At 40.1% G+C, this 27572-nt stretch overlaps 1 protein-coding gene across 4 annotated transcripts in view; it reads right to left on the bottom strand.

Moving 5' to 3' along the window:
- Positions 1–27572, bottom strand: part of SORCS1 (sortilin related VPS10 domain containing receptor 1) — a 285482-nt gene that overhangs the window by 46280 nt on the left and 211630 nt on the right. For all 4 annotated transcript variants that reach the window (XM_065067076.1, XM_065067077.1, XM_065067078.1 and 1 more), the window contains exons 8-16: positions 27248–27337; positions 22216–22395; positions 17690–17836; positions 10732–10834; positions 10169–10245; positions 8857–8948; positions 7901–8008; positions 6774–6891; positions 4838–4968 (exon numbers count right to left, since the gene is read on the bottom strand). In XM_065067076.1, the coding sequence (XP_064923148.1) occupies positions 4838–4968; positions 6774–6891; positions 7901–8008; positions 8857–8948; positions 10169–10245; positions 10732–10834; positions 17690–17836; positions 22216–22395; positions 27248–27337 (1046 nt within the window). The remainder of the gene's footprint in view (positions 1–4837; positions 4969–6773; positions 6892–7900; positions 8009–8856; positions 8949–10168; positions 10246–10731; positions 10835–17689; positions 17837–22215; positions 22396–27247; positions 27338–27572) is intronic.

Raw genomic sequence — 27572 nt, 5'->3', positions numbered from 1 at the left:
AAACTGGAATCCCCTTTGTCTTAGTCAAGTAGGATTGCAAGTCTTTCTCTGCAACTAGAGACACATACAAATTCATTCCAGAAGCTCTGTATCCCCACTCAAAGCTCACAGTGAATTCCCCTGTCTCAGATTATTTGCAGTACAGGTAATAAAGGGAAAATAAATCCCTTAAGGAAGTTTATAGTTTGAACACAGACCTGACAAACGTATTGTCTTGGAGGAACTGTAAATCCATGCAAAATTATTAAAAACCACTGCCATATGAGTGTCATATGATTGCCATACTCATGCCTTCTAAAAATCAGGACCTGACTTAACGCGTAACCACAGGATTTTCTTGATGCTAACAGCTTCACCTGAAGGTCAGCTATGCCAGAAACTGAAAGTGTTACTTGTGGTTTTGTATGCTGTGCTTTGCAAACTTTTCAAACATGAATTGGGGTGGAACTGAGGTATCTGCGATTACAGTCACCTTTGTTCTACAGTTTTCAAAAGCCTTTGTGGAAACAATTAACTGTGGCCACAGCCATGGTAATATCTTACCACACCCCCCCCCCCCCCTTTTTTTTTCCACTTAATGTTACTGTCTAATACTGAAGCATGGTATAAGTACAGGGGAGAGGTGCTTCCTTCCCAGTACTATGGGATCTGACATGGGATTTATCTCAGAGAAGGATGGATTCAGCTGCAGTTTGTGTTACGGATCTGTAAAGCCATATGATTATAACTGCACCACAGTATTTGAGTACATGCTGTATCAGCTTGTGTTAAGAAGGAATCTAAAATCCCCAGAATCTTTGCAGTAAATCCATGCCCAGTAGATATCTAGGTCTCTGAAGATATAGAGATGCACTGTAGACTTTGCATAGTGAATCTGCCTTTTCTACAAGCATTCCAAACGAACTGAAAATTTGTTAAAAATTACTGTTAATTAGTTAACAAAGCCTATCTCAATGATAAAGCTAAGTTAATTAACCCAAGGGTGCAAATGTATGTGTATTTCAGAATTAGCACTTGCATGATCGTCTGAACTAATAGGTGGGTAACACATGAAGACAACAGAGTCCAACCACATTCAATATCTGCCTTTTGCCTCCCTGCAGTTTGTCAGGACAGTTTCTCATGACACAGGACTCTGATGTTTTAGCATAAGAACTAAACCTGGCAGGCAGGTCTGCAATTTAAGTGCCAGACAACAAAAAAAAATAATAAGGCTGAGCCTGATCCTTGCTGATATCATCAATGAAATAAATAGGCCTGATTCTTAATTGCAAAGTCACTAGCACCAGCATCAACATGCATGTACTTCCCAGGAAGGTGTGAGATAGGAGAATAACGACAGGAGAAGCCCTCGGTATTAATGACAGTGGGTTCTCAAAGGAAGAACTGACAGTACAACACTTGAGTCAAAGCTTCTATTAAAGCACCTGGGAGACAGGTAGCTGAAGGATAAACATCACCGAAGATTTCCATCTGCGTCTAGTAGACGATTCTACCGAAGAGATATTGCCGTAATAACGTTCAAACGGCAGGAAGGAACACAGTGTAAAGAAACCGGGTAAATTAATGCTTTAATAACACACAAGTAACGGTGTCATCCATTTACCCAAATCAATTAAATGAAGAAGGAGAATCTCGTTTCTAGGCCGTTGCTAGGACAGATGTGCCGAGGGCTTTGCCGAGTTCCACTCCTCCTATTCCTGAAGCGTTGTTGCCCTCTGGCTGTGAGCCTGAGCCCCTGCACCCAGAACTACCACCAGCAGCACCAACCCCGTCCCAGCTAGTTTAGGTTCTAGCCCCTGAGAAGAGATGCCCGCTGTCAGAAGAGCTGAGGTTCCAAAGGCTGGAGAAACTACAGTCATCTCGAATGTCACTCAGTTTCGTTGCTGTGTAAAACAATAAACAACTGTGCCGTTTTCTCTGAGGAAGAGCTACCACAGGCTGAATACAAATTTGAAACGAACCTGGAGTTCTATGCTATTACCAGGAGAAAAAAAATATTATAAAATCTTTATGCCTTTTATAACCACCATTTTTTTCCCTGAACTGATAAAAAGACACTCTCAGGATTAACAGCAATAACACTTTTTGTGTAGGTTTGTTTTTTTCACTTTTTCTAACCATACAGATAATTTTATTTTATTCCAAGCTTTGGCAAGCTTAGGTAATAAATTTTTCTCGATACAAATTCAGTGTTCAAATAGCAAAAAAAAAAGTCCTACTCTGATTTGGGCAGGGATAATTGTTGCCTTTAATTCTGTATACATGTCTGGGTCCTGTAACCAATGATGTTAATACAAAAAGACACCCAGTTTATTTCAATATTGCAAAATCAAGTACAGTCAGCTAAGGGGCTTCTCCCTGCCTGGGGGATAGATGTCTCCTTTAATCTCCTTCAACTAAGAGCCTTGCCCAGCAAAAAGGGAAATAGAGAATTCAAAAGCACTGCTGAAATGTTGTTGATGAGGATGGTGAAAACACTTCTTCCTTTTGCAGGAAGGGCCCCACAGAGGACATCCTTTCACAGCGAGAATTCATTCACTCATTTTCCTCCAAATGACTTTTCAGATCAACTTCTGCCAGGTGTATGGACAGTGAAGTTCAGTGCAGTGTTCAACAAGGCAGGCACTGAACGCTACAGCGCAGCAGCAGCTTCGCCTTTCTTAGCACAATAAAACCAAGCTGAGGAATTTGGTAGAGCCAGCAGAATTGTTTTTTTCTCGCCATCTCTTTTCTCCTTCCTTAATAAATCTCTGTCTTCTGTTCCCTATGGTTTTTCTGTCCTTCTCTGCCAAATCTATGTAAAACTATGCTCCTGACTTTATTAAGTAGATTAATAAGTGATGAATAATGCTGGTAAATATTTCTGAAATGGATGCTTAAAGGCACACTTCAGTCTTTATTCCTCAGAGGTGGTGTGAAAGGAAGCTGAAATGGATCAAGTAAAACTTCAGATCTGAGGACTATATGAATAACAAGAGCTCAGAGGGAATTGCAGGGGATCATGACAGTCTGCTCTAAACCAGAACTGATTCCATCAGGAGAAGGAAGGCCCTATTAGGTCAGGAAGGCTTTTTATCAGTCAGCTGAGCACACAGATCTGCAATATTTTTAAGGTTATTACTCTTAGGCTACTTTTAACAAAATGATGTTACTAAAGTTCTAATTCTGCCTCTTCTAACAAATTGGAGGGGTCTTGTTGATGCATGTGACCTGCAGATGTCTGTCATGGATTCCCAGACATCCAAGCTTTCTTAGAGATTCTCTTACAACCCAGCAGACCTTTTGGAGAAAGTTTACTCAAAGTGAATGTAAAAGAAATAAAAACCTGTTTCCCCCAGCAAATGCCACTGTAGTACTCCTGTACCTAGTTTTGTAGTAGCAAGCCACACAACCGATTTTAATGAAATAAAAACATACATTCTCAGAGAGAGTGTAGTTCCGAAAGGAAAGCATATTTTTATCAGAAGTGTTTTGTGAGTGCATGTTCCTTACAAGCGTAAGGGATTTAACCACTAACAGATTGACTGTGAGTCAATCCCAGCAGTTATTTTCTTGAGCCTGGGCACAAGCCTGACACAGCTTTGTAATGCATGCTCAACAGGAAAGTCAAAATCTACAGGGATTTGTTGCTTTTTTTTTCTTGTTGGCTGCTACCTTTTTTACATTACCAGAGATATGTCAAACAGCTGAAACCTCAGACCTTTGGGCACCTATGTGATGAACTACACACAGAACTGAGGTATCTTCTCCCTAACAAAGAACTCACTGGAAGATGAGGAAATCATCAGGAAACCACATGAAGATAATCCATACCCAAGTATGCTCATAATTTTTTATTATTTGGTGCACGAGGATTTACCTTTTTTTTGACACATGGAAAAGCCTTCTGTGATTTTACATAGCAAAATCAATATATGTACTCGTTATGGAAGGGTGAGAAGAGAAAGGCTGTACATTTTCAACATCCTGGAGTGAACTTATATAGCAAGAAACAAAATATTCATGACATGTTACAACTTCTGGATTTAATTAATAACATGGCATAGATCTAGCTGCGTGAGCCACGAAGTGGGTTTATCAGCACTGCCAAAGAGCCACCATTTCTCTCTTCTAGGATACTCAAGATTATCTCAGACTTAAAGAAAACAGGTGACAGCCAGTTTCAATAATGTGGTTCCCTGCCTTTTCATGCAAATTGCTGTGCATCAAAGGAATCTTGAAATGAAACCAGAAGCTGAACATTTTAATCATGCCATTCACTAATGGACTCTATTTCCTATATCATACAGCAGAGAAGAAAAGGCTTCAGAAGAAGATTGACATAAATCATGAGGGCGGTGTCTGTTAGACACTATCAAACCTGACAGTGCAGATATAATGAATAACCCAGGAATTCCCTAGATACTTGATTTCCAGAAGCTGAATGCTCACTTTGTAATATTTACTTTTGCACGTGTGTGTATGTATTAAGGTTGTTTTTGCTGGGTATTTGTTCGTTTGTTTGTTTTTCCCCGCACACTGAATGTAAAACATACATAGTACGTTCACAGCCACCCCTGATCATGATGAGGTTAGATGTGCTAAATGGACCTTCTATCTTAGAGCTCAGATGTCACCTGTAAAATGGTCTGTTGAGCATCACTTTTGTGGGAGCCTTAGCAAATTACAGATATCTATTCCACCTTTCTTTCTTTTGATATACCTACTATCAAGAAGCAACCTATTTAGCCACTTAGATGTTTATAAATATCTACTCTCTGCAAGGCTACATGCTCTCTAGTGAGCTCTGCATTGGTGTGATAGAAAGCACATGGTTCTTGTGCCCATTGCTCACCAGTCAAAGTCTGCCTCTGTGCACACGCATGGCTCTGAGGTCATAGCCCCAGCATATTTTCCTTGCATGCATTTCTTCTCCGACTTGCGCTTCCTGTAGATCCTTTTTGCTCCCATGATGCAAGCTTCTCCCTGGAAACAAAAACAAAAATATATTTCTCTGACGCCCACCAGGCTATTTGTATCATTCCACTTTTCCAAACCTGTGTAATAGGAGCTGTGACTCAAGAAAAGAAGATGGGAAGTCAAATGCCGTGTCAGTACACAGGAACTCGTTAAAGCTACTGAAGCTTTAACTTAAACCAAAACAGCTTTTCCAATACACAATAAGAAATGATCTGAGCTTACTTATGTATTTGATTCAGCTCTGAATTTGTTCCAAAGCCAATGAGCAATTGATTCAGGCCCATTTCTCACTTATAGATCAGGTATCACAGCAACTGAAAACACAGTCTGATCCCTCTGTAATCTGAGACACAGAGCAGGGCCTATTTCTTTGGTAATAATTTTGTTCAGTAGAAACTAGTATTGTGTAAATACTTTCCACAGACTCTGAGTTCAGGTTTTGCGGGGTTTGACTTCTTATGTGGATGCTAAAACTTCCTTGTCTTTTCACTGCTATCTTCAGCATCCTGCTAAATATTTCTATCTAGGGAACAGGACTCAGCCTTGTAATTTCAATGGAAAGCAAATCAAAAGGCAAGAGTCCACAGCAGCTTTCCTTAAAATAGTCCTGCAAGCTCCAAAGCCAACATTCTCAAAGATATACTGCAAAATCCTTGGCATTTTTGCTTATGCAAGCACAAGAAAGAACAAAATACAGTGGGGTCTCACTTTTCATGCTGTTAAAATCACTGCAGGAAGGGGAAACTTTTCATGGCTTTGATTAGCCCATGAAACAGAAGGGCCCGAATAGCAACTGGTGTAAAATGCTGTTCCTCCTTGAATTTCAAGGAAGCTGTACTGATTTTCAACATCTAACGATATATGTCATAACTGCAACTGGTATTTTTAGGGTGGAGTTGTGCCTTGTGTGAGCTGCTAGTCTGAGTCAAGCTACATTCGTTTCATATTCATTATTAAATTCTTGCCCAGCAAGATATATACAGAAAGACAACCTTTGATGATATAAATGGGCATACTACTTTAGACTTCAGTGGAGCCTGTGGTGTTCATGAAACCTCAGAATTTGGGCCCTATTTTATTCTAACCTGCTATAACACAGGCTGCTGTGTCAAACTTGGCAGAGCTGAGAAGCTGCCCCAAGGCAGGCACAGGCACTGTGTGAAGTGTGTTACCTTGTTGGGCACTTAAGCAACGGTTCCAGGAGTGATGCAGCAGCTGCAATCAGGATGCAAAGGACAGAGCATGGGTGCCCAACATTCCCCAACCCCCAGCAGAAGTACCACTGCTCAGAAAGATGGAACAAGGAGGAAAGCAAGTGAGTAAGAAATGGAAGTGTGAGGGTAGAAATCTGGAAAAAGAAGTGTGAGAGCACTAGAAGGGTCTTAAGATACTGGCTTTGAGGACGCAGAAGGATGGAGGAATAAATGGAGGTAATGACAGGGAAATTGGATGGGAGATGTTAGACTGAAGGAGTTCAGGCCTCTTTCAGCAGCAGCGCTTCAGCTGTTGTTGCATTCCTCAGCTTTGGATAAGTCTGAGCTAATTGCCTGCATGGAAACTGAAACCTCTATTTCTTCTTCAACACAGCCTCTAATTCATTAGTTGCAGAACAAGCCAAAAGGGAGCTGTTCATCCTTTGGGTCCCACAGAGTGCAACCTGAGTACAACACACCTATGTAACAAAACAGACCCATCCAGTCAGGGACAATCTGATACCCTAAAGAAAGAGGAAAAGACATCAGATCACACTGTTATTTAACTGTAATACCATTAGCTACTTCAGGTCAGATCCCAGACTCCTTGCTTCTCACCTGGCTATGGAGTTGCCAGGGCCTGTAGTCCTCTTCTGCACACCTCCGATCAAAAATGGACTTGTAGTCTACTTTCACCAGCTGCCACTCTGAGCGGTGGCTAAAGTGTCCAAACACTCTACAGAACAGAGCAGAAAAAGCACACAGTAAAATAGAGCACCAGATGGAGCCTCGTAGTTACAGAGTGTATAGTCACAGAGGTATAGTCACCCACAGATTTCAAGCAGAGATTATTGTTTAGGAGTGCATTTTTACTCAACTGACATGATGAACATGCGACTTAGGCTCCTTAATACCTACAACAATCTTAAAAATTGCATGTCGCGCATATTCTGTGAATCAAGATCCTCCCACTTATATCAATCCCCAAAATGACTATACAGAGAACATGGGTCTGGAGACAGTTATACCTACAGGAGTTTGATATCTCAATTATGATCTTTGGGAATCCCTTCCTCTCAAATTAAAATCAGAACCTGAAGAGATCATTCTTCATGCATCTCTATGAACTCAGGTTAGTTTCCGAGACACATATTCTGTTTATTACAAGTCAGTCCATTTTTTACAGACAGAAATTAAATTTTCCTCCTATTTTTGCAAATTTGATCTCAGGTAAAATGTCACAATATCTGTCAGGGTAAATCCAGATTTATGCACCATGCAGAACTCAGCATAACACATTGAAACTAATCATAATTTTTCATACGTCAGCCTCCAGGCAACATTTTGTCATTCATTTTTACAGAAGAATGTCTTCATTTTTCTGTCTCATGCAAAAATAGAGTAGCAGCAAAAACACAGCTATAAAAATACCCCTCATTTTTCTTTCAAATATTTATCTGTCAAGAGTAACTCTGCTTTAAATCACATTCAATTGGAGGAGTCAGGTTTCATGCTGATAAGCTAAGTGATAATGTTTTTCAGTTTACAAGGAGCCATATTGTCATTCCCCTAATAACATCACAAATAAACATTGATGATTTAGCAAAAGAAGACTGCATACTCCTAGCTTCAGAGAGCACTTGGTTTGGTCCTCAACCAGAAACACTCTTATGTCACGAAAAATCCTCATAAGACATTTACGGTGCAGTTCCCATCAACAGCAGCATGATGGCATGCTCACTTACGTCATGATAAGAGTTTCCTCCCCAGGTTCCCCTAAAACTCCATCTACAAACAGTGGGAGGGATGTGAAACTGTACTTGCTCCAAGATTTCCCTTCATCAAAACTTAACCTAGTGGAGAAAGCAGAATTTAGTATCTTCTTTCCTTAGTCTCTTCCTACTTCATCTGAGGAGATTCTCTAGTCCACTACAGTTCCTATGGAGGTATGGAAAGCAGCTTCTCTTCTTGGATACTGCATTTTTAGTCCTTTAAATGACTATTTTTTTTGAGAAGCATCATAAATCAGAGCACTGATCAAGTTGTTTGGCATCATGCTTGTTACCCATGGCCAATACTTAAGTGGCAGAAACTAAGAAAGTTACGTTAGAGATTGATGTTTTAAGGTAAAAATGTAACCTAGGGCTAGGATTTTTAAAAAATAAACAAGTGATTTTGAGCATCTTATTTTTGGATTCCAAACATAAGGCATTCTACAGAGGTTAGATTTATGCAGCACAAGAGCTCTGTCTCTTCTGACCAGCATTCTTCTCAGAGGTGGATCTAAGTGAAAGCACTTTTGCCTTTGGCTGTATAACCCTGAATCTATTCAAAGAAATTCTGGTTCATAACAGCTGCCTGCCACATAGAAGACAAGTAAATCAATAATTTTGAAAATAAATAATATTTTGGTAACTTACTAAAAGACAAAGCTGTAATCCAGATACATATTACATAAATAACCAAACTCAAGAAGCCAAACCAATGCGGAATTACATTGACAATATCTCAGATCTGGTCAAGCTGAAACTATGTAAGCTGGAATTGCCGGGATGTCTTAGCTTTACCTGAGTTAACATTTGCCAGTATCTTAACTGATATTTTCTAGCTTGTAGCTACAGAAAACTCTGGATGCAGCCTGCCTGCTTCCCGGCATCTAAAAACAGGGACAGCAGACATTTATCAAGGATAGCATTATTACCAGAGGTGTCTAATAGGCAGAGATGTGTGTTTCATGGCCACCAGTACTCCACCTTGGTCCAGGTACAGAACACTGTGCTCTTCCTCAAAGATCTTATATTAAAAAAAAAAAAAAAAAAAGTATATTTAAATTTCTTTTCCTTAGTATCAAGAAATATCATAGTTATTTACGTATGATCATGACTCATGACAGAGAACAGGTATATGTTAAGGAAGTTGGCTGGTTGGTTGGGTTGGGTTTTGTGTGTGTTTTTTTTTTGTTATTTTTTGGTTTGTTTGTTTATTTTATTTTTCCAGATGCTTGGGAATTGCATTCTGCCTCTCCTTCACAGAATATTAGAAACATGATTTTTTGTGAGGATCAACAATTTCCCTCCTTTTGATGAGATTTTTTTTGTTTAAAGAACTTCCATTTGCACATACCTGGACTTGTCTCATGTAAGTGATGTATATGGACAAATGAGGGCTGGTCAAATATTGTAAAATAATTAGACTCTTGGAATACCAAATATTTTTAAATACTTTTCCTGTGTCTCTTTTATATTGGCTTTCTGCAAACATCTGCTCTCTAGTTTAGATGGCAGCATTTGTTAGTCTAGGAAAGTCACTCTCTTTATGACTTTATATCTCATCCAGAAAATAGGAATAATAGAATTTTCTGTTCTGGGCATAAACACATTAAAGGGTAGCAATGCTTTGTTTAGAGGTGGGGTTCTGCTAGATATTAGGAACTTGATTTAACTTCATAATCCAGCCTCTTTCCACAATTAATAGAAAGACTGGTAGCTTTGGAACAAGATAAACTGAACTCTGTCTTTTTCTCCATTAATTTAAGAGCAAGGCAAAATAATCAGTTTATATGAATACTGAACTTTGGACCACTCAACTTAGGTGAAATGAGTCCCACACAAGTGAGGGATAGACTAGGTCAACTGCTGATTCTCAGGACAGTATAATCATGGACAGAGAGAAGAATGGTTTGGTTGTTATAGGGGTTGTACAACAGGAAACAGAAACACATTTTCTCCCCTTAGTATTAATATTTTAATCTATTTACTTTGCTACAGGTTTAAACTGAAGTCAAACTCTGAGTAGAATTATAAAAATAATTTTCTGTTACAAGAAGTCTAATGACATATTCAGTCTTTTTCTTTGAGCATCTCTACTTCTTGGAAGGGAAAATTATGCTTTTGTAAACATTCACAAAAAGCTACGCTGAACCAAAAGAAACAAAAACTAAATGACAGTTAGAATCTACTTTTATGACAATTTCATATGATTACTATTTAAACCTGTGATTCTGTGTCATTTACCTGTCTCCAAGTGTTCCCAGCATCAGAAGAAACAAACATGCTGATGTCAGTGTCTGATAGTTCAGTGCCTATATTACCTGTAAAATGAGCATTGGTTAGTGATGTAGCACTCTAAGAAATAGTAGAATTAGCAAATCAGGGGAGTAGATGTATTTATTTACATTTTGCAAATACAAAATTTCCAGTTTTGGGAAAAGAAAGAGGGAAAGGGAGAGGATGGAGAGAGAAAGGGAAAGGACTTTCAGTTTGAAGAAAATATATGTAAAAGATCCAATCTGTACAGCTCTACATACCTCCATATCAAAGGAAACACCCTGATTTTAATCTTATGTTCATGGGAGTGGAGAACTAGAAGTGATCTCCTCAGTCTTGAAGACCAGTTTCCGTTAAAACATGACAAGTTGAAGGTCCACAAGGACTTCCAATTTGACAGCCTGTATTCCTTCCCAATACTGATAGTGTGACAGCCCACAATCCAGTCAACACCTGCCACACCCATCACAAACTCAAGATTTTGTTAGTGTTTGCATGTCATAAACAAGCAATCTTTAAATGTTTCATACCTGAAGCTACGATAATACTAGGGGCAGTGTCTCGGCTGGCGATGTTTCCTGAGGTGTAGGGATTCTCTGAGACCTTCAGGTGAAGATGAAGGGAGCAGTAGGGCTATGGAGAAAGGCGAAATAAAACTAAAAAGCGGACACAACATGTTCCTTAAAGGTTTTGAAATATACAGCATCTTTCTATATTACTTACCAATTGCTGCAGTCAGCCACACTTAGAAAGGTACAGCCACCATCCTGGTTCTGTTGCGAGAGCTTCACTATCATTTTCGAACACAAATTAGTTTCCATGGGGAAACTAATTCACTAGGCTGAAACCCTCTCAAAAGGACAAGATCTTTGAGGCTGTACCCACAAAGGAGGCAACCAGGCTTGCAAGAGCAGGTAATGGTAAGGACTACCCAGCTCCCTGGCTCCTAGCTCTCTTGAGAAGCAAGCAAGGCTGCAGATATGAAGTGACTCCTGGAGTGGTAGTGCCCAAGTTATCTCTGCAACAAGAGGCAATATAATCCTATTGGTGTGGTGCTGAGTCATCACTAATTAGCCATGAGAAACAACTTAATTCAGGCAGTGTCATACCATTTCTTTGACTCTGTGTATTTTTGACACATGACTCTGTTCTGCACTGCACTAAGAAGAAATAGCAAGACTGGAAAGTGTTTGTTTAACAGTTATTTAATAAAATGCTTCATTACCCCACCTGGATGTGACCTTTGAGATTTCAATACAAATACATCTCTGAAAACCTCACCTGTTTGTTATTGATTTTGTATGTCAGGTACTCAGACAGGAATGGTACAGAATAAATGAGGTGAGCAGGAAAGTAAAACAGGCAGATTTCCAAAGTTGCCATAACAATTCCCCCCAAATCTGTAGTCTGGTAGTTTTGAAAATTCTGAAAACTTTTGTTTTCTCTTGGGTTTTAAATTCAGCATTTTTTTCTTCCAAACCTCGTGAAGAGTCCTTTATGAAACAAGCTAAGAGAAGTGAGCTGGAAAAATATTGGCAAGAAAACTTGAAGCAAACTGGCTCACTCAAGACATCACACAGGAATACAAATAAAGCAACGCCCATGCTTCAGCTTGCATGGCCCTGTAAGGCGAGCAAGAGAGGCTGGGCAGAAGGACTTTAGGCTGCAAGGAGGCAGGTCTTTCTGTCTCAGTGAGGGTGACAGACACTGGAACAGGCTGCCCAGGGAGGTTGTGGAGTCTCCTACTCTGGAGACATTCAAAACCCGCCTGGACGCCTTCCTGTGTAACCTCATCTAGATGTTCCTGCTCCAGCAGGGGGATTGGACTAGATGATCTTTTGAGGTCCCTTCCAATCCCTAACGTTCCATGATTCTGTGATTTTGCCTAATATCAGCTATCTAAAGGCTAGGTCTGTGGTCCCAAAAGTTTTGTAGGCTTCCTCTGCAGGACACTTAGCCCTATAAGTCACTGGGGGAAGCCCACTGATCTACCACTTCCCAAGGCAGGAGTCTATGACTCTGAATTGAAAACCTCCTTGTGGAGAACAGCAGGAGGTTGTTGGCTTTTTTTTTTTCTTGGCAAAGGTGGATAAGGGTGGTGAGGAGTGATGGAATCTCTCAGATGTGAGACAGGAAAAGGGGACACAGTTTGTGCAGAAGGGAACACAACCTGCCAAATGGAATGTACTGAGCAGCCTAACTCCACCTGACAGCCTGGTGAGGGCAGCCACTGGAGCAGCCTGGGGGCGCAGGGAGGGATTGGAAACCAAATTGAGCTGACATGCATGCAGGAAGTGGAAAATCATTGCAAGAGCATGAATTCTTTACTTTTCCATTGTTATACATTATGAAAAGCCTAAATGAAGAACACATTTTTAGAACTAGCATACTCCAAGCCCACTTCAGCATTTTGAGGACAGTAGGCTAATGGTAGCAACTGAGGCAATTCCCCACTCTGACAGAGATTGGACCTCATTAGACTCAAATCTTTGTGCTACTGGAAGTTTTCTTTCAAATTTTCCTCGTTTCGCAGACATAGTACATTGAAATGGAATATGTATCTCATATATTAAAAACCAGTCAGCTGACTAAGCAGAGAGAGGGTGTATTTTTAGTGGCATGACTTCTTATTGGTTGGAGTGGAGTAATGCTTACAAACTGTATTGACAATTGGGTATGCTGTAAAAACCGACCTCCCCACTCTAGCCAAATGCCTAAAGTTGCTGCCCATGGCCATCTCACATCCTTACTGTGGCAACATCCTCCTCTCCATCCCTGACATACACCTTCTCCATCTGTATCCTTATATAGTACACTGACAGATATTTTTCCAGATTAGTTTGTCTTCCACCATAACTGTTGGTCCCTTTGTGTTCATCCTCTAGCTCCAACAGCTTAACTCATACACAGATTATCTCAGCTTTGTTTTCTAGAATTTCCTTTGGTTGCCTCTATCCTTCTTGTTGTTACCAATAGGCAACTGAAATAATTATCATCAGAATCACCAGTTTTGGGTTTCCCTGTCATTGTCATTCCCAGGTGTGCTAGGTGCTGAACAGACACCAAGGGAAAGACAACCACTGCCATGGAGCATTTACAACCTGGGTAGAAGATAAAGCATGAGTGACATAGCCCATTGATCTGCTCACTGCTACTGTTTTTACTGTCACACTGGAGTTCGTTACTTTGCTTAATATTTTTCAAGCCAGCACTTTCATGCTCCCCTCTCAGGAGGCTCATTGATCTTTAGTAAAATTTCTCATAAATACCCACAACCCACTTCTTGGCAGTTCTGCAAAGCCCAGCTGCACCATCGTCAATGGCATGACACACACAAACCAGCTATTAGTGACTGTCCCTGATCAGGAGTAGGGCAAAGTATTATATCACAAGGATGATACCAGATACCATTCACAAACTAGGGGTGTAGTCAAAGTATTTGCTCACCTGCAAGGGCAAGGAGCAATGAAAAGAGATAAACACTTCCAGGAGAGATATTCAAGACATCTCACTTAGATGCCTAAATTATTCTGTAGCAGATGGCATGAATGCCCCCCCTTATGAAAAATGGCTCTGTGTCTTGAAATTCTTATAATTCAGATAGACAAGACAAACAAAATGTGGGAGGGAGTAAACAGATGTCTAGGGAAGGGAGGCACAGAGAAAATAAATGACTTGCCCAAGGTCACACACGAAATTGGAAATAGGCCTAAAAATTGGATCAAGATTCTCCTGAGATTCAGCCCTCTGTTTTAACCACAAGACCATCCTTGAAAGCTAATTGATTAACTCTCCTAGACAGACAACCATAACTTGCAATATAGAATTACTCCTCAGCTAACCACTTCACAGCACAAGGTAAGAGTCAAACAAAACCAGCATCTTTGGGATATAATACCTTGACAGCTATTTTATGAAGATTAAATGTATTCATCTTAGAAAACAAGTGGTATAAACAAGAAAAATAAAACCTTGGGATTAGATGGAATTTCATTGCTTTCCTCCATCCTCATTATTCAGAGTCATCTTGCAAAAAATGCAAAAAAATCTTTGAGTTGCTTTGAAAAAAAGCACTTCAAGTGTACTGTTGGTAGAGGGATGGTTCTGTCTGTCTTGCCTTGTGTTTCAACCAGATTCCCTCTCAACCTCCTTAGCTGCCAACTTATCTGTTATTTACTTATTTCTGCATTAACTCTCCCTTAGCTTATGTTTAAAGACCAGATGCACGAAGAGCACAGCATTGTACTCAGAGGCTGGGGACCTTCACTCTGAGAAATGGCGGATCCCATTCTGCCTGCAAGCTGGAACATAAATCCATTGTCGTGTCCCAAGATAATGCTAGAGACAATTATCCTGAAAACCAGCAGTGTGAAAGCATTTGTAACTGCTTTGGTGTAAGGATGGGAGCTAAGCCAGATGTAAAATGGACTATTTGGAAATCACTTCTCTATGCCATAAGGAGGGAGAATCAGGATCATGCCAAGAACAATATGTAGATGGAAGAGGAGCAATTGCTGTAAGGAGGTAAAACTTCTGGTGATGCAGAGATAGACAGAATATGGCTAAAGAGGTGAGTGCAGTTTGTGAACTGTCTAAATACTACAGGTATGTTACATTGACAAGGAACAGAATTGCCTCAGAGTAGGGAACAATTCCTTTTCTCCATGCTTTTCCTCAGCAGAATGTCATTATGGACCCCTGTCTTATTTTCAGATATACACACTTTCAGTGCTTTGCTTTGAAAATTTCCTTGCGCTTCATATTGTGCCTTCATCTTCCCTCACCATTAACTGTGAAGCTCAAATCAGATTTTTAAATAGCTTGTCTCGTAGCATTGCTGGTTTACTTTGTGGTCTTGGTACATTTTCTGTGCCGCTATCTTTCCTTTCTGTTTGAGGCAGACTGCCTGTTCCTTTAAAGGACCTAACAAGTCAGTTTTGTTCAGATTTCATGTATTTCCTTTCTTGCAAATTCGCAAGTTGACCACCTGAGACCCTGTATGTTCGGCTAATGATCTCTGCTCTGCTACCTTTCCACTAGCTTCTGACAACCTAAGCATGATGGAGGCAGACAGGGTCAGGTAATGAAAGAGGTTTCTTGCCTGTTTTACGTGATGTTAAGGGAAGGGTTAAAAATAAACATGGCTATTCATTCCTCTAGCATTACCACAGGGAAGAGCTCATGAAGTTCCTTCCCATTCTTCTGGAAACACAAAGACTGAGCTACACAGTTTATGGTCATTGAGGATTTGTCCCTTACAACCCTGAAATCACGGTCCAGTTCCAACAGACATTTGTGGACCTGAGATGCCTACCCCAGCCCAAGTCACAGAGCATTTAAGAAGTGGGTTGCTTTCCAGCAAAAACGGAAAGACAAGCCTACATCAAGTTTTCAATGCTGGAAGTAGTTCTTAGGGCAACTACACTGTTGCACAGAGAACAAAATAAAAATGGACCAGTGTTTAAACAGTGCACAGTGGAGCTGCAAAGGTGTAAAGGCAACCCACAGAGAACCAAGAGCTTCTCTGGGTCAGGTCTCAATGGGTCCCCACAAGTGCCCACACTTCTGCCCTTGCTCAGGACCCCTTGCCCAGCTTGTTCGAATTTACCACCCCCAAGAGAATTATTTCTAGTTTGTTCAGGCATATCTGGTCTCATTTTAAATAAAATGAAACTGTGTTCTCAGGTGCCCATGAGTATAGTAGCAGATATAGTATGGATAGGAAGGTGTAAGGGAGCCATAATCCCCTCACTCCATAAGAACCATCCAGTCCTGGTTTATACACAGTCGAAGGACCACTTCCACGATGCAGTGGATAACTGCAGTGGCAGCATACGCTTCTGTATAAAACACACAGTTCCTGCAAATGACTGTTCCATAAGGACCCTGCAGAGCAGTACCGCTGGCTCATTTATAACCACAATGGCAAGTCAGATCTCTCTTGAGCAGTGCACAACAATACCAAGAAAGACCTTTTCTCAAAAGGTAAACTTCAAATTTATGGAAAAATAATAGAGTTTATTTGATTCTTTAACTTGCTGCATGGTTTTTATTTCTTCTGTCTTGCCAGCCCCCCAAAATATTACACTCTCATATCATATAATAAAAATATTTTGATTCTGATAAAATTAGTCATAATTTGAAAAGGTAAATGTGGGGAATATTTACCAGATATGTTCACTTGAATTAGAACTAGATTACAATGTATTTGAAACACAAAGGCTTCTACACATAGCCGCTTCCAAAAAACTCAGTTGTTTTACATCTGCGAAGTTTTCTCAATGTCACCTTTTTGGTTTTCATCTTATAGAAAGATTTAATATTGAAATGTCCTTAGTCACATTTTTTAAAAAGTTGGAAGAAGAAAACAAACCCACACAAATTTAGTCGTGCTCTGAAATACCTCTTCTGTTTGACCCTCTGTCCTCCCTATTTCTTTTTTTTTCCAAACTGGAAAGAAAATGAAAGGCTTACATTTTGGATCAGTCAAAAAACCCAGTTATTTGAACAGCTCTTGCAATAACACATGGAGTTCAGTTAAGAGATTACTGTAGCATTCAGCTACTTATTACAATACATGAAATATAATGCTGATTTTTAGATTCTAACGAACATAGAGCTTCAACATGAGAAACACCCCATCCCACCCCTGATGGAAAATAACATGCAGGTACAGGACAGCAGGAGGAAGAGCAGAGTAAGCAGTGCTCCTGATTCTGCCTGGAACCATGTTAATTTTTTTGTAATATAAAAGCTATTGAGAATCTCAAAGGCTGAGGTTCCAAGTAATATCCCACTACTATGTATAAATTATATCAGCTGAAAAACATGTCAAGATTGGCCCAAATTTTCTTTTTGACAGAGATCTCCAATTTTATTTACACTGTTTATATTTCACTTTCACTCTTGGAAACTGTTTGCATATAATGATGATTAAAGACTTATCTATATGCTGATCTATATCAATAAGTTCAGAGGCAGATACAATATACACCAAACATATAGCTATGCAAATATTTGGCTGAATGTGTCGATTCTCAACTCTGAGCTCAAAGAGAAAATGATAAATATTAATATTGCTTACAGAGCGGCCTGAAATAAATCAGACCTCTCCTTTGAGCCTGTCTCAAGTTGTTAGGTCCCTGAAAGTTCCTGAGCTACAACAGCTCACTCCTCCCATCTAGTGTCCAGAGAATCAACTGCGCAGAAACGACGTCCAGCTGCATCTGCTGCATAAGGGGAGACCATCAATTGTGCAGCAGGAAGCTGATCTACGATGCTTCCTTTTGTTCCAGAAATTAAGTTAAATTACAACACCAGCTCTTATAATACCACCTGGCAGCTGAAGCCTGATGTACTGTACTTTTAATATGCAGTATTCCCTCCATGAGATACACCACATGGAGAGGAACTGCCCTTTCCTTCTTGTGTTAACTGGTAGTTGTTCTGGGATGTTACCACCCCCCTAGTTCCCCTCCAGGTACTTACTAGGAGACAGTGAACAGGGTTTCCTCTCAGATCGGTGTCTGGTGCCTGCAACAAACTCCAGTCTCTCCCTTTATTGTAGGTGATGAAAGTTTTCACTTGGTTGTCAATCTTCTTGTTAGCCAAGAACATTCCCTTTATCCCTGCTACCTAGGAAAAATTGACATGGCTGAAAAATAGATCAAGCCGACGCAGGTTTTGTGCATGTGTGTCTCTTGCTCTGTGAATCTTGTGGCTGTGTCACTGTGGTAGATGTTAGGGCAAGAATTGCCAAGGAGCATCCAAGAGGTGCTGGGGACAAGCTAAGACTATCACAGGTGGAAAAGTGACAAATGGAGGAGAAAGTTTGTATTTCAGAGTGACCATGGGAACATGGTACAATGCCAGCAGCCTTATCTGTAAACTGACAATCTGTTCACTGTGCAGGCATCCTTCCCCCTGGGGATGAAATATGTACAGGACAGTTATTTGTCTCTTGCACTGCAATAGCAGGAAACAGCAGCAATTTTGGTCTCACAAAGAAAATGGCAATACATGCATAAACTTGCAGTTCAGTGCTTCTTTTCTCATACAGCCTGCTTAAGACATTTCATATAAGGATCTTAATGTGTTTCATAATTACCAGTGTTTCAACAGGACAACTTGGGGCACAGAGGTATTTTTATTACAGTTTCATATTTTGAAGAAACTAAAGCATTGGTGACTTAAAAGCAAGGCCACCCAGAATGCTAGTTACAGAGCGAACAAGGAGATTCTCACCCTTTCATTTTTCCCTGATGTTTTACTCAACAATTTTACCCCACGGACCTGCAAGAGGATTTTGTAAAGATGTGATGCTAAGAGACTCATGTTGGAAACAAGCCCAAAAGTGGGGAGAAAAAAATTCAGCCTCAAATCACAGCTCACACTGCAGAATGTTCCCATCTTCTCAGTACACTGAAAATCAATAGCCCAATAGCTGCTGCAGCTTGCGAATGAATTTGTTAGAGTGTCATTCTGCAATCTGAGTGCTGCAATAAAAAGGGAAGTGAAATTGGTGAAAGGAGGGGGGAAGTGAGAAACTTTTTGGTTTCCAGCAAGTCTGTTCTGTCATCCACCTCATCTCTTCTTACGGTGCAGAACTAGCACAGAATCATTCATCAAGACTTTTTATTTATAGAGATTATTACTTAAATGGTATCATGTGGCAAACAGTTACACGGCAGATTCAGAGTTTGTTCTAGCTCAACTGATTTAATTATGTGGTTGGATTTGGATGCAAGAGCTCCCGGTGAGTAGGACCTTATTGCACTTTTAGTCACATGCTGTGGGACTACCAGGGCACAGTGCATTGGTACAGAACATTGGTGTACTTAGTCACTTTGAACAGCACTTTTCTTCTTCAACAATGGCACCAAATTTACGTAAAGACTTAGATCTGACTTGCTATAATGGGCAACAGTCTTCAAATTAAGTAGTTAACTAAGTTATTGTTGATATAAACATAAAAAAGGAGAGTATTTTCAATGACTTAGCTGAATTGTTTGGTACTGTCCAACTAAATATTCAAGATTTCTTTGTTGCTATAGAGAGGAACCCTGATAAGACAAGTGTACTTTCTCTCCCAGTGATACTGCATGAACAAACAGAGCTGGAAAAATAATATAGTTCTGTCTTTACTACCAGAGGCCAGAGCCTATTGCTCCATTTGTAATTTTCTTTGTTGTTGTCCAGAAATATTTGTATTATACTGTCCCTGTGAAATCCTGCCCATAAATGATTAAAGAACATTTTATATATTGGGTGATACATGTGTTCTGAAATCCTGTGTATTTTTCTTTTTATGATTCTAGTCAAGGGTTGGGACTCAGAATCCTTTCCAGAGAAAGCAAAGTGTAAGTTATATGGTTATTCTTGGACAGCTTTATCTTAAAAAAAGACCTGCACACACATGTTTGTGTTCTCTCAGTAGGAAGAGATACACATGTTGCATACACAGCCACAACACACACACAATGTTCACCTGTGCTGTTCATAAAATCACAACAGAGAAAGTCTCACGCAAGTAAGGGGTCAGAGAGCAAAGCACTCTGTCAGCTCCCACACAGACTTTGTAGACAGTCCTCACCACCTTGAATATATTGTCTACAGATACAAATGCTGTTTACAGTTTTAGTGAAAGATTAATACAGGACACTTAAACACACAACTCAAAACACATTCTTCAGTCCCCCATCTCCAACTTCATAAATCAAACATACACTTCCTATCTAAGTTGCATACTGCTAAAAAAAAAGTTACACAGTTATAGGCATATATACCATAGCTACAGACACATCTCCTGGTCTTTTATGACTTCAGGCATGGATTCCCACTGGGAGAATTCTCTTTCTGTGGATCAATCCAACTACAGAGCCAAGCAGAACTGTACCACATCATTGGAGAGGTGCAGGAACTAGAAAAGGCACTCAGGCCCAATGGCCAGTGACTCTTGCTCTTCCCTTGCTCTAGGAGATGGTCTCCAAGACAGATCCTTAGTGACTGCAAACCCATTGAATGCCGAGTCCAATATGCTACTTATGAAGTGGAACTGGAAGGTGGTGGAGAGAAGAGCTATTCTCACACCCTGCTCTGTCCAACATGCAGAAGGGTGAATAGTGTCACTCCAGGAGCAGTCTTCTCATCCTCTACAAGGTCCAACAGCAGAAGAGCCCATACACTGAAATAACAGCCTCTGAGTGAAAAGGTCCTGATGACTTAATGTGGTAAGAGAAGGGAGAACATGATGTGGCACCATGAAAAAACTTCTATTTTCTCTTCATGGGCAGTGCAATTTCCCATTGAGATAGACCGAGCAGATTTTTTCTTGTTGCAGAATCACTTTAGGAATCTACACTCACAAACACGTTCACTACAATGCAACCAGATGAACTTACTTGTAACATCTGACAAACATGCATACAGACACACACGCACACTTAACAGGTCTCTTTCTGGCATCTCCTCAAACAATATTGCTTATGTGTATAATAATTAAATATGCTGCTGTCACCACAGAAGGACTCATAATCTCTCTACTTCCTTTTAATTTATCTATGGAGTTTTTTCTTCTCTCATCTTCATCCCCATTTACCCTTAGAGCATTTATCATTTGCAACAACCCTACTGGGAGTATCATGCTGGATAGCCTTCTGTTCCCTTCCAGCTAGAACATCAAATTGAAAGGAAGGTTTGTGCCAAGTTCAGTGTCAGCCAATATTATTTCTATCTAGATAATCAGCAGATATGATGCTACAAGTCTGATTCCATCAATTTCAATCCAGGTTACTGTGTGGTGTCAGCTTAATAAAACAAAACAAAGGCTTTTCTTTCCCCCTGGGATGTAGGACACCTTTACATAATGCAGTGAAACTGCTTCTCCAGCTGACAGTAATAAGAGGCAACAGTATTTCCACGGGCTGCCAGCATTGAAGAAAGATTAAAAGTCTCAAAATGACTGAAATGCCATTGCCCATCCTCCTACAGTTCATGGGCATTTATGTACAACACTCGGGCTCTCTGGACAATTCAAGGTGGTTTCCAAGTAAAGGGCAGCTGAAGGCAAACTATATAGAAGAGCTATTACTCAGATAGTGATGGGAAAATACAGGGAGCATCTTCATTCTCAAAGGAATTCGGATTAGTTCCTGGCCTTTGTTCAAAATGGTCAGAAAATCCCCTGAAGGAGACCCTCAAAACAGCAGCTGAGGACTGAATTTCTACTCAGCTGAGTACTGTCTCCAGAGGTAAAACAGGCAGCAGAGCAAGAGAAGCACATTAAAAGTCCTGTATTTAGGATCAGTTGTCACAAAAGACAATGTAAATTGGCTTTCTTACTGGTGAGCTTAGGAAGACTCTGTCAGGAAAAAGCTCAGGGGTAAAAGGGACATCAAGACGAGGTAGGAGAGCTTCCATGCTCAAGGGATAGCCAAAGAGAGTGTATCTAAAATCTATTCAGATCCCAGAATTGTCCAAGCTGAGGAAGGTGACAAAGATAGCTGAAAACTGCTGTCTCTCCTTACTTCTAAAACAAGAGACTATGCTGTCAGAAATGCAACAAAAACTGGAGAATGGTGATATTCTGAGTGTTGGCAACTATCAGAGCCATAGGCTGGACTAATATGGGTCAGCAAGACTTTTGCAGAGAAACTGAAAAAGTTCCTCTTAGCGACTGAGTGAACTATTCCACCACATCTTCTGATGCTTATCTTCCTATGCATGGAAGAGCCATGAGCTCTTCTTCACCTGAGAACCTACAGAAGAATACAGCAGTGAATCTGTTCATAATATTAGGCTGAACCGGAATTCAACCCCCATGTAAAACCTAGCCTTCGAAGCTCAGCTGATTGCACTGAGTCCCTTAAATGAAATAATAGTAAGACTATGCATTTAGTCATTTTTTGGCTCTGCTGTTCACATGCATATAACAAAACTGATGTGCAAGAGGGAAACAGCACTGGCATCATGTGACCTCCTGATACAGGAATGAGATGTTTGGAGACATGACATACCTCATAGAGGTCAATCATCACATTCCCCTCCAGCCCTTGACTACTCTTGACATTTTCCAAGGCCAGGGTGAAGTACACCCCTCGGGTGTCTGAGATATACAGATTGTACGTGTCGTTCTGGTTCCACTCTTGTACAGCTGCAAACACCTGATTCTCATCTGTGCTGATAACATGCATGTCCTGGGGAAAGAAAAGAGGAAGGTTACTACAGAGAGCTCTGCTCTGTCTTTTCCAAGGGCACCAAAGTAATTGCGGAGGAGCAAGGGATCTATTTAGGCTGGAGTTTAATCAGAAACTGTAGACAGCACTGCTGTAAGTGGGTAATACCATCCAGGAATATTTTACAGCAGCTCTCCTCTGCCAGTTTTCAAAGTAGTAATTAACTGATTAGGTGTTAATTGAAGATTTACATTGGCAGTACGGTGTTATACAGCATCACTTCCCCCCTCTCCCCCAACACATTCATTTTAATGAGTACTTTGTTTGAGCAGGATGTGTTGTGTGTTTTTTGTTTTTTTGTGGTCCATGGCCCACTGTGCTAACCACCCCCCCACAAGAAATGTAACAGAAAGAATACTCTAATCCTCACTAGATGTAAACAGTTGAATTGTAGTTAGATCACTAGTGTTATGAGTGAGGTTTTGGTTTACTCTGTTTTTTCTGCATGTTACAAAAGCCAGGAAGCAATGAAAAGATTGCATAATTAAAGGAAAACCAGAAACTATTAAACCCACTTCTGTCTTTCAATGCCTGGAGAAAGTATTATCCAGTGGAAAAACCCACTGAGATTGTTATAATGAAATTCCTAGGCTCTATCTGCCCAGCACAGGCACCCTGAATTCTTTGATGCCATAAAAATCTGTGGAGGTAGGAAAATAAATGCAGATTTCTTAGCACCAGGTGATTCCCAGAAGATTCAGTTGTTTTGTCTGTTTTGGGCAGATATCCCAAAGTTGTTCTGCTTCCATAAATCTCAACCAGGGCTTTCTATATGCAAAACTGGGATCTTTATCGAAAAATATACTCTTTGGAAGCTGATGCTACTTCTTGCTTCTGTTAATAATAGTCTCTGACAATTTACTTTCTTGTGGTTTTGTAGGGGGAATTAATACTTCCAGATGGAGCCTTATAACATAAAGATGAAAAAAAAAATATAACGAGAAAATCTCATCGATAAATTTGAAAGTGGATTCACCTTGAAATTAAGATTCAGAACAGTTGTTTGTTCATCCAGATTCAGACCTGAGTATGGAACAGATGAATATTCACTTGATTTACCTCCTCCTTTGTGCTGGAGAAAAATATATCCCAGAAGACAGGCTGGTTTTATGGAGGAAGGGATTGGCTTAAATCCTGAGGCAACAGGAAAGGCAATATAAATCCCACTGCCTTCTACCAGTTGTGGTTGTGAATAGATATCCTCTCCTAGCTTCAGCTGTGCTAGTAGAAGTTACTGTCACAGCTGTTTGTCAGAGCCTCCTTATTTCGGATTGTCACTTCAGTCAATCTGCTGGTACATCTACATGAGAAGGTGCTCCCAATGTGCTTCAGTTAGCACTGGCTAGCCCAGCTCTAGTCTGAAGTTTAAACTTTTGCAGATGTGTATATACATGGGCAGACTTCTCTATTTAAACATAGAGATAAGCAAAAGTTCTTTTGCCTGGTGAACTGACAGTTTCATTAACTTACCATTTTAATCAACAGTTTTGCAATAACTAGTGGAGAGAAGTAAAAAGGTATTTCCATCAACACCAGGGAAAAAGGAAATAGAATTTAATGAATGCTTAAGGACCAAATAATTAATCCGTTAGATGTTTTCCGAGTTTTGATTAGATTATTCTGTAAGATGCAAGTCTAAAGAAGATTCCAGTAGGACTGAAGGAATTTAAGCCTAGAGAATCAGGGATTGTGACAGAATTGGCATAAAGCAAAAAAAAAGATAGCGTTCCAACTGTTTGCCTTTGGGGATCAATGAACTTTTCCTCTTAATATGGCCTTGTCTAATAGATGCAGTAACAATACAAAGCTTTGATGGAAAGAGATCAGTACCTGGTCAAACAGGTCTTTGACCGATATCAGGAACTGTTTGGTTTCCACATTGGCAAAACTAAAAATAATCAGCCTATCATATTAATTCCTATATATATATATATATATATATATTTATTTTTTTTTTTAGGGTGTGGGTTGCTTTTTCTTGGGTGGGTGGGGAATAATACTAAAAGAAAGCCTTTGTCTTGATATGGAGCAAGAGCTTCACTGCATCTTCCACTACTACAACAGAAGTTCACTTCACCTCACTAGAGAAAAGGAAGAGGACAGGAAGGTGAAGGAAGGCACCTTTCTCAAAGTCACCATCATCTTCAGGGGCTCCCCACACATTTGCATACTGAGAGCCCGAGCTTTCCTCTCTTACTTCCTGCGCATAGTAGAACGACGTTAATAAACAGTTCTTCCATCTATCCCTCTTGCCTTTCCAAAGACAGAAGTAAGAGCACAATGCTGGACATGGGTTTGATCAGGTGTGTGTTCAAAAGACTAAAGGACAAGGCTTTCTGAATTACAAAACATGCTTCAACTGCCCTTTTCGCACTCAGTCAGGGAACTTTTCTTCCTGGCAAGTTAAATAGCAGGGATGTGTAATGTCTGTTTTATCTTGTCAATTACTGGGACTGTCAGCTCTTTTTAAGGTCTGTATTTAAGCGTTTTTTGTTGTGGTTATTGCTTCTTCCATCAGGATGTGCATCCTGAGGTTGAAAGAAGGTGATGAATTTAAAACAGAGGTACCACACTTGCCCATCCCATCAGTATTCAGCCCAGCACCAGTTAAGGACAGGTCTTTTTAAAATAGAAATTGCTTGGCTTCCTTCAGTATTCACAGATGTCTGCCCAGAGCATTGGTCTAAAATGAAGTAATTATACTCTGTGTGTACATTTAAGGTGATTTTCATGAGTGACATTACAGAGTCTGTGACAGATCAACACGTGCTGCTGTGGTATAGAATAGGCACTACCAACACACAGATCACTGCAGAAATTATTATGCCTCAATAAAGACCCTTTACAGGGTTGACACCGCCTGTATGAACATGTGCAGACATCATCTTGTATGGGAGAGTGTTTCAAGTTCATTTAGGGTTTTAATCAAACTGGTTGTCAGGCTATCAATGTCAAAACCAAGAATATTTTAGTTTGGAATTGCTATAGGCCATTCCTCCTGAGCAGAAGTATCACCTGCAAAGCTGCTTGATATCACACCCTCCAGTTTATCAAGAGTGACATGCAGAGACAAAATCTTGATATTTCCATTTTCAATTCCAGAAGTCGCTTAGTACTGTTTACTGTATTTGGCTCCACTTTCTTAGCTGAAGGAGATAAAAGAGAATTTAGGCATAAAAGGAACTGTTTGTTTCAGTTCCTTGAATAGTAGAACGCTTTGTGCATTTTTAATAAAAGTAGCTATCCTGCTTTGATAGCAGCCTCCTAGACAGCCACAGTTCCACTGTAGCTCCTTCCAAGCCAAATGTAGCTCTTCGGTCTCTGAAGATATTCTGAGATTGTGACAAAGCATCATATCTCCTTAAATATCTGTCTTTTTCTTTCGGTCAGATAACATGAATGTATTGCTCCAATTCCCATTCTCTGAGAAAACATTGCAATTTAATTGTAGTGCTTTTTCCCTGGCTCTCCAGAGATCTCTTTGAGAGGGTGGACAGTTGAAAAATAAGTGTGTGGTAAAGGAGACAACTGGTTTAAAGCAAGCAGTTTCTCCACAGATAGTCTGAATCAGCTGCAAATGACGATTTTGGTTTCAGTGTTACAACAACTGCGCTAAAAATACAACTCCTCTGCTAAGAGCTACTTCAAATAACACCTGTTCAAATTTGATCCAAATTGCAGAGTACTTTCTTCCTGCTTGGATCAAACCAACCTGTCTTTAAATGTGACTGAAGATTCTGGGGCAGACCACAGGTCTCCTGTGTCAGAGCCAAGAAGATATCATGGCTTCTGGTAGGGTCCTCAAGTTCCTGTAAACTTGGGTCTTCAGGTGATGTAGACAGGAGCAAAAGGGACAACAGCAGAGTAGGTAAGGTATGGCATCAGAGACCTGGGTTTGAACTGCAGTCTGATTGTATGATGAAGGTCACCGAGTCAAATCCACTATACCCAGGTCAGGTGGGTTGAGGTATCAAAGACAGCCAGCTGTGATATTAGCAAAATTATCCCTTTGAATAATTCTGCCTACAAATCTGGTGCACTTTCAACTTCTAGGAACAGGCTGACCTTGGACTTTTTTTTTTCCTTTTGTCAATTCTTCCTTAATTTCTGGGAATGCATTTGTCTCAAGATAGAGACACATAGAATCCACAAGATCATTTGCTGCTTTGAGATAAAATGTTGTTTAACCCAGACTATATCAAGAATGAGAAGGCCTCAAAAAAATTTGTCTTTGTTAAGAAGCTGTTAGGAGCTCAGCTGCAAAAGGGTGGTTTCTTCAAAACGGACCTAAAAATTTTATATAGGTCTTATAAAAATTCAGCTCCAGAAGGCAGGAATAGCCTTTCAAGCTCCGATGCTAATTCACCATTGTTCTTAATTAGGGAAGATATGGAGCAGACACAAAGACATCTCTTTGCCTGGCTCCCATTAAAAGCTGCTAATGAGGCAAATCACAGAAAGCAACTCACACAGGACAGGGACAGGAGAAGGGAATTTTAAGACCAAAAAGAAAGAAAAAATAAAGAAAAAAACCAGTCCCCTCCAAAACTTAATTAACTAAGCAACTAACCATAAAGAAATGGTAATTGACATGGGCTGTGGTATCTGCCTACATTTAATGCTGGTGTCCTTGACTAATCAAGGTGCTGACTTTTCTTTCAGTCCTTTCTTGCTTGCAAGTGTTCTATTTAAAGAAGAATGATGTTTTCACTCATTGCATGTCATCTTGCAGTTACTTGTGCTAGATTCAAGAATTTCTGTCCAAACAAAATATCTGTAGGTTCACATGGGCACTCCAGCAACAGCAACATACCTTGGGCAAGGCATACTTTGGCAGCTTCATCTGTGCAAATGCACTTCTCCTGTAAGAAACGTAATAATGTGGTCTTCCTCCTGATGTTAACTATAAGAGAAGCAGGAAAATTATCATCAGGATTTTTTTAAAATATTTTTTATCGTCAGAGAAAATATCAAGCAAAAGCTGTCAAGAAAAATACCACAGTGTTGGTGGCAATGGCTTAAAACTGCAGCACTACTACCAGCTGACGAATAAACATTGATCCAACTGATAGCGGCTGAAGAAGAGAGCGAGAAGAATCTCGTTTTCTGCAAAGAGAGACAAAGGCCAGAACTCCAGG

This window comes from Columba livia, chromosome 6 (assembly GCF_036013475.1).
Source record: "Columba livia isolate bColLiv1 breed racing homer chromosome 6, bColLiv1.pat.W.v2, whole genome shotgun sequence".
Lineage (NCBI taxonomy): Eukaryota > Metazoa > Chordata > Aves > Columbiformes > Columbidae > Columba > Columba livia.
Note: the sequence above shows the minus strand (reverse complement) of the source record. Positions and strands in the feature narration are given on the sequence as shown.